This window comes from Cucumis melo, chromosome 11, assembly GCF_025177605.1.
Source record: "Cucumis melo cultivar AY chromosome 11, USDA_Cmelo_AY_1.0, whole genome shotgun sequence".
Taxonomy (NCBI): Eukaryota; Viridiplantae; Streptophyta; class Magnoliopsida; order Cucurbitales; family Cucurbitaceae; genus Cucumis; species Cucumis melo.
In genome coordinates this window covers 25,640,301-25,648,005 of record NC_066867.1, presented here as the reverse complement: position 1 = coordinate 25,648,005, position 7,705 = coordinate 25,640,301, and the positions used below count along the sequence as shown (strand labels likewise).

Below are 7,705 nucleotides of genomic sequence, written 5' to 3'. Positions count from 1 at the left end.
TGCAATTTAGTCTCATTTATATAGTTTCAATAGAAATACTAATTTGATTACATTTTGAAATTGCCAACTAAAATATTTATGATTTCGTTATTAAATAAATAATTAAAAAAATATTAAAGACAATTAAATAAACTAAAAAACGATAAACAAAATATTAAATTGCTTATTCGGTACACGATTTCGATTATAACATTTGATTAATCATATAGATTGTGATTAAATGAAATTGTGTACTCGATACACGATTTTGTTTTGAATTTTAACCTTTTCTTTGTTTGTTTATTCTTTAAAACCTACCTTATTATCGTTATTAGTTTGGAAAAAAAACATTATTGTTGAAATTAACTACCCTTAAGCTAAGTTAGGTTAATTTTGGTGTTTAAACGATTTATTGATATATTTGATAATAACCAAAATTGGATGTAATTGACTTTTTTTTCTTTCCTTTTTTTTTTGGGGGGGGGGGGGGGCGGGGGGGGGGGTGTGTTATGGGGCTCTATTTATAGCAAAGTTTATTAACTTTAAATGTGTGGTATTGAATGGAATCCACCCCACCATTGTTTTCTAATAGATTATGAAGTTTTTATCAAATTTATTAGATAGATATTATGTGTTTATTATGTCCCACAAAATCAATTGGAATTTCGAAGGCTAAAAGTTCATTTCACTCAAACCTTTCATGTTTTCTTGTCTAATTGCCTTCTCTTTTTTTCTTTTTTCTTTTTTTCATTTCTCTTTTCTTTTTCCCGTTTTAAATATTCTGAAATTAATGCAAGAACAAATCACTCTTTCACATGTAATGGTTAGAATGAGAAATTTTGAATCTCGAAAATATGTTTAATGCTTAAATGCTAAAAAAATATTCCAAGCTCAAGTGTATGAGAAACATCGGTAAATAGAGGGTTACCCTTTCATTTTGGGGAAAGGAGGGAGAACAGTAGAATAATTGAAAACCAATGGTATATTAAAAGTTACGAAAATTTGAAGTACCCTAGATTTGCAAAATATACAAATCCAAGCTTGGAAGCTTTTAAACTTATAAGATTATATCTCTCCTAAAGCTCTCAAATTTTGAACATCGAAACTCCAAACCTCTGAACATTTAAAAAATATAACTCTCTTGAACTTGAAATTGTAAAGCTGATCCAACATGATCAATAAATCAGACACTAATCTAAATTGTTCAACAAACCAAAAAATATGCTCTAAAAAGATCAACAAGCTTGAAATTAAAATTTATTTTTTAAAAGAAAGAATAAAGGATCAAACATTAGAGATTGTATTAACTATTTTGCAATCTATACAAATACAAAATTCAAATTCCACCGATTAAATTCCTCTCAAAATCGTGTGTGAGCAATAATTATAAGTTTGGTCCTTTAAAATTTTATGTTTTTCGTTTTAAGATAATCTTTTTAAAATTTTAATTATATTTAATAAATTTTTGAACTTTAAAATCGTTAATAAATCTTGAACTCTAAAATCATAAATAAGTCTATTAACTCTCAATTTTGTTTATGAGAATTTTCTAGTATATTCAATACATCTTTCCAGAAAAATTAACAAATCATTATAAAAAGATGAATTCCAACCTTACGTATGGTAATTTTGTTATTCTTTTCCTTAAATAGTTCAAAATTTAGATTTAAAAATTTTAAGAACTTAAAACATTGAAAATAAGAGGTTCAAGAAATTACACTTAGATTTGATAACCATTATTTTGTTCTTTTCATTTTTTGAATTTAAATACTAATTTTACTTTTGTTATTCTACCAAAGATTTAAAGATACAAACTAAATTTTCAAGGCTAAAAAGTTGTTTTAGCTTTAAAGTTTGACTAAAAATTCAATCATTGTATTTAAAAAAGTTTAAATCGTTGTAAGATATTGTTAAATACCAAATCGACAATAAGAGATTATCAATAACCAAGATGCTAAATTTGTAATTTAACGACAAGAAAATTATATTTGTCAACGTATTGAAACTTCCACCACAATAACATACATACAATTTAATAAGTGATGATGTTTCCAATTTCTTGACAATAGAAAGAAGAAAAAAAGTAGGTTAGTTATTCGCATGTTATTCATATTCCTTCAATTACAACATTAGAAGTTAGGATTCTGAAGCGAAGGCTGTTTTCATAAATTTTATTTTTCTTTACGCAACAAGGATGTAAAGAAAAGAAATAAAATAACATAAATAACTTTGCTCTACAACTTAAAGGAAGAAGAACAGATTAGAAAGATCTACAATGCATAACAAACACTGCCACATTAATATAATGAGATGACATTGTTACATTACAACAGCACAAGCAATTGAAAAGACAAAACTACAAGGTACAATGTTTCTTATCATTTAAATCAGAGTATAGGGTTGGATGGCTTTCATCATGCAATCAGCCGCCACACTCAAAAATGTAAAAAGAAAAAAAAAATTGCTTTAGGAGATTCACCTCAGATCTGATGGGGGCAGAGGGCAAGTAGGAATAATCTGAGTCATTTGTGAACTCATGTCAAGTCCTACTCCAGGTCGGTTTGAAGACGATGATGACAATGGCTGAGGCGGTAATGAAGAAATAGCATTGAGATTCGAAGCTGCTGCAGGATGCTTAATGGGGTACACTTCAGTAACTTCTTCAGTGCCCTCATCAAGGTATATAACATCTTGCATGGTTAGCTGGTGGTATTCAACAATCTCCCTTAGAAATCGATTCTCGCGTGCATAGACTGAATTTTCATGCGCCAAACGAGCCTTTTCTGCTAGAAGTGTTTCAAGTTGAAGTCGTATCTAAATTGAAAAACATCAGGAGTTAGAATTGAAAATCAACTGATTAAAATAGCTCATGACTCCCATTTGACATACATTGGAAAACAAATGAAAGCACTGGAAAACAACATTTAGTGATGTAACAAACCGAGAAAGGTCAAATAACAAAGATCCGATCAAGTTAGAGCACTGGATTTATATGCAGAATTGCTATGCCAGAAGAAGATGTTGTATCTTACCCCACAAGGCCTGCCTTGAAATAGAATTAAAGATTATATGGAAAGGGCAGGGGAAAAGTGGTTACCAAATCATCATCTTCTAGGTTGTTTCCCCTCTCACGATTCTCCCGAAGAATTTTATTTTCTTCTTCCAGCTGAGCACATCGTTCCTTTGCAAAAGCAAAATCTGCTTTGACAGTCTTCAACTCCCTAAGAAGCAGCTTTGCTTTGGCAGCCATTGCCATTGCAACCTATGGAGTCGAACAAAAGAAATATGTCTACTTTTTAACGGGTTTAGATGATGTCAATGTTCATAGAAGAAAAAGAATTCATGAAGACTGGAATAACATGCACTGAGAAATAATGGAGTCATGAAAAGAACGTGCATAGATAATTTGTAAAGACGCCTACCACATTCATTAGGACATCCATGGATGCAATTTTGGTACAACGGAATTGACTTGTGCATTTATACAGGACAGAGTCATTATGAACATAAACAAAAATTAGAATATCCTATGACATGAAAACCAACCATGTAGGCGGTAACGTATAGAGTTGAAGAATCTACGATTTTTTTCCAACGAGAAGTAACAGATAAAGAAGTTAAAGCAGGCTTCAAGTTTCAACTGAACTTGTGTCTTTAAAGGTGTTACTATTAAGCATGCACTGAAGAACAGCCACATACAAATACTCAAAACTCGCTTTAATCCTTTCGGTTATAAATACTCTACATTCTCCAAATGATCAATGTGATGAGGCCCAAAACATGACAAACTCTAAATATAAATCAGATCAATTCATACGAACTCTGAAAAAAGGTGACACATAACAAATAATCGAAACCTCTGCATGAGTTTGCATCATATCATAGCAGTAAATACAAATTTACAAACCAAACACAAGAACCAATATGATCCTTGGATCACCACATCTTCTAAAATGAACAAGTAAGACACCCAAGGAAAAGAAAATGATAAAACCAACTGTTTTTTTTAAGGCTTGCAAGAAAAAATCAAGATCATTTTGTCTAAGCTAACTGATTTATATGATCAAATGTAAATTAGTCTTTTTTTTCTTTTCTTTCTTTTAGAGGAGAAACAAATTGTTGAAATGTAAGTTTTAGCAACCGTTCAATGCTATAATTTCATAAACTAGAGATATACAGTTGCCACCTTACGTCGCGAGATGCCTTCAGCTGAAGTTCAAGGCCAGTTTGCATTTGGGTTTGTGTTGGAGGCTGCGTCTGAGATTCCATGGTAGTCCCAGAATTTGGTGTCTGATATTGTGCCACTGAACCACCAGACTTTTTCTTAATATGCTTGCGAGTTTCTTGAATGATATCAGCCGTTTTATTTTCAACAGCCGTAAGCTTTTCCTGAGAAGGAGACGAGCAATATCTTTACGAATAATCTAAAATAGAGATCGATTAATCTTAGAGCACTCAGAATGGTCCATGACCCCAGATGTCTTAGCGGTGTATATATTTCAGAAAGAAGTATAGAATGCCCCTGTTTTCTGAAAAATTAAAGGGGTAAATGGATAGGTTATTGAAATTTTCAGATAATGGCTTACCTCAAAAGCATTGCCAATATAGTTAAGGGAAGATGCTAAGGCGCCCAAACCCTTCTGGAAAGAAGAATTTTCTGTTTTTGGTTGGCTTTCATCTGATTGACTTCTGTTATGATACTGGAAATTGCAAACACATACAAAAATCTTGGCTGTTCATTATGAGCAGGCATATTTACATCCTACTAAGAAACTGTATAGATAACATTTCCTCTCATATACTGGCTACTGCAATTTAGAAAATCTTACCTTGGCCCTTGTAGCTGAACCTGCACCTGCACCTGCACCTGCACCAGTACCTGTACCAAATCCTTGCTCCCTCATCCTTCCAGGTGCTTCAGGTTGTTGGACGCCATTATCATCATCAAGAATTGCTTTGGCCTTTCTGGCCAAAGCACCCCAGAATCCATGTTTAGATTCATTCAAACTTTTCATTGATGTATATTCATATGCCTTGGAATCCTACATTAATACACATCATAAATTTTGGAGAAAAGTTAGTTAAAGAGAATCCATTTAAATATGGAGGACAAGTGCAAATCAAAAACTGATAAGTAGCACTGTAGAAAGTGAAGGCACCGCCACAGGAGTAAAATGCATAAACGGAGTGCACACCTGCCAAAGAAATAAAGCTAAACAAAATTGAGAGCGTTGTGCAAGATAGATGGAAAATTAAACCCCTTCATTTTCTCTTTCCACCTTGAATTAGTATTTCTGTATTTCATAAGCAATGTCTTTCTATTATTTGGCTCAAATCAGGATAAACAGAATCCACAGGAAAGCAATGCAAAACACGTCCTTCATAATTGAGGGAACTAGTAGCAGGAAATTTACATCACCTAGGAACTAGATAAAGTAAATGCAAAGAGAACACTTCTTTGAGCGTGAAAAGAAACGAGAAGACAGTGCCAGGGGGAAAGGTATTCAGTATCTCTAGCCAGATAAGATAGTATAGAATGAACAAAGGATTATATTTTAGATGATCAACGAAACAAGCAGCAGGCAGAGTAGTCTTTATCAATAATACGGAAAGAGAGAAATATAAACCTGTTAAGAACATTTTAAAATATCTAAGTAATTTCATTCTTCTTTTCGAACCAACTTAGAAGAAAATGATGATCAAGGATAGAAAGACAAAGTGCAACATTCAATGGGGACAGAGAGGCAATTCTGCTGTCAGCTGGTCTTCTGAGCAGAATGTGGCCCCTACATAAATTAAATTATTTCTTCTTCAAACATCAGGTTATAGGGAAAACACTTCTACATCTGTAATAGCATACATAACAAGGCTCTAAGCTAGTGAAGGAGGGATTGTTAATCTCACAGAACCAACTCTAGAAGGCAGGCATCATTTGCAAATCAAACATAGCTTGGACGATAAGGCACTAATCACCATCAAAAAGAAAAAAAATGGTTTGATCCCCACCCCCGCAGTTGTTGAATTAAGATATGAAAAAGAAAAACCCAGGCATTATTTCTTTTCAACTCTCCTCTTTATTTTGTAACGTAGATCAAGCAGTAAAAATTAGTTCTCATAAAAACAAGGTTTCGATACACTGGTGCTGAAAGATCCAATAATCAGAGACAACACACAATAGAGCTATCAACCATATTTACAAGTTCGAATAGCTAATGGATTATCAGTTCAGCAATAACGCAAGAACAAAACCAGCTTCTAAAGCAATCAAATTAACAAGAGTAAGCCAACAGTTTGAAGATTTAAAAAAAAAAAGACAGAAACTAAACCTGAACGGATGAGGGGGAAGGAGAAGATGAAGAAAAAGTGGGTTTCGAGACCCGGGAAGCAGAGCGTGCAGCATAAGCAGATGAGAGTGAAGAATCCCTATGAGCCGATGAGGCTTTTATGGCTTTAGCAGCAAGAGATTGTGGGGAAGATGATGACCGCGAACTACCAACAGCATCATTGCCACTGTCGCTACTAAGATCATAAACATCATCATCTTCATTAGAAACAAAACGAGTAGGACGCCGAGAATTCCGAGCTACTCCTTCAAAATCTGAAGCTCTTGTCGCCCCTTGCTGCTGCCTCTTGTATTCCATATCCGTCTTTTTCTCTAAATTCCAAAAACCCTTTGGCCTATCTTAAGAAAACGAAACCATTTCTGGAAAGAAAAAAAACGAACAAATCCCACCACCGGTGCAGAAGAAAGAAGTAGCAGCAATTGAAATGGATGTCGAATTTCAATTTCAGCGAACTAGCTTTACAGTGAAACTTCGAGAACAGGTTCAGATTGGTTGAATGAGGGAAAGGGATTGATAAGAGGGCTGATTCTTGTGGTTGAAGAACAAGAAATAAAATGAAAATCGATTCGGAGAATAGACATGAAACGAAAAGTAGTTGAGTTTGAGCGATTGACGAATCGTTGTCCTTCGGATTCCTTCTCTCTGACTCGTAATCGGTTGTTTTTCCCTCTCGCCCCGGTCGTCGGAGCCCACAATTCCGGTTGAAATTAGATCTTCATTTTCTAGAATTTATTATTATTCATTTTTTTTTTTTCTTTCGGCTAATTTACAATGTGGAGGTCTGCCTTATTCTCATTTTTCACATCTAATATTTATGGAAATTTTAGAGAAATAAGCTGATTTAAATTCATTAGTTCACCCTTGTCTTAAATTCTGGGTTATTTCATTTTGCCAATCTCTTGAAGTATTAATTATATAATATTTTCTTCTTTTACTTTATCTTTTGATTTCATTTAATAATTATTCTAAATTAATTATCGTATATATCGAATACAATTAGGATACTTGTTATTTGTTTTAGTTAAAGCATATCTTTACATGTTCAATTATTTTTGTCTCTCTTCCATTTTCTCCTACCCTTCCATTTTTTTTTTTTTTGTCCATCGACTTACAAAATTCTAGGGGCGTAAAACACCGAACCAAACCAATGGATCGAATCGAACCGACTCGGTTTGGTTCGGATTGGACTGGTTCATAAGAATTATAGTGTCGAACCAAATCGAATCGGTTCGGTTCGGCTGGTGGTTCAACCCATTAGGTTAAAAGTAAAGTTAAAGAAGTCGCGTTCTTCACTTCTTCGGTCTTCCCATTTTCTTCCGCTCACTTCTTCATTCTTCACTTTCGTCGTTCTTCCCCTTTTTTTTTTGTTCGCTTCTGCCATT

General features: G+C 33.7%; 1 protein-coding gene across 1 annotated transcript; it reads right to left on the bottom strand.

Moving 5' to 3' along the window:
* Positions 1-2,255: 2,255 nt before the first annotated feature.
* LOC103496255 (uncharacterized) lies at positions 2,256-7,161 on the bottom strand. The gene is made up of 6 exons (XM_008458037.3): positions 6,306-7,161; positions 4,809-5,021; positions 4,566-4,679; positions 4,171-4,368; positions 3,077-3,241; positions 2,256-2,793 (listed from the first exon to the last, which is right to left on the bottom strand). Exons 1-6 carry the CDS (start codon positions 6,618-6,620, stop codon positions 2,455-2,457), a joined length of 1,344 nt encoding a protein of 447 aa, XP_008456259.2. The 5' UTR covers positions 6,621-7,161; the 3' UTR covers positions 2,256-2,454.
* Positions 7,162-7,705: the final 544 nt, after the last annotated feature.

Coding starts and splice junctions, on each gene's coding strand:
- LOC103496255 (XM_008458037.3), bottom strand. CDS start 6,620: ATGGAATACAAGAGGCAGCAGCAAGGGGCGACAAGAGCTTCAGATTTT. Junction 5,022..6,305: donor CTTCCCCCTCATCCGTTCAG/GTTTAGTTTCTG, acceptor GTATTAATGTAG/GATTCCAAGGCATATGAATA. Junction 3,242..4,170: donor AGCTGAAGGCATCTCGCGAC/GTAAGGTGGCAA, acceptor TCGACTCCATAG/GTTGCAATGGCAATGGCTGC.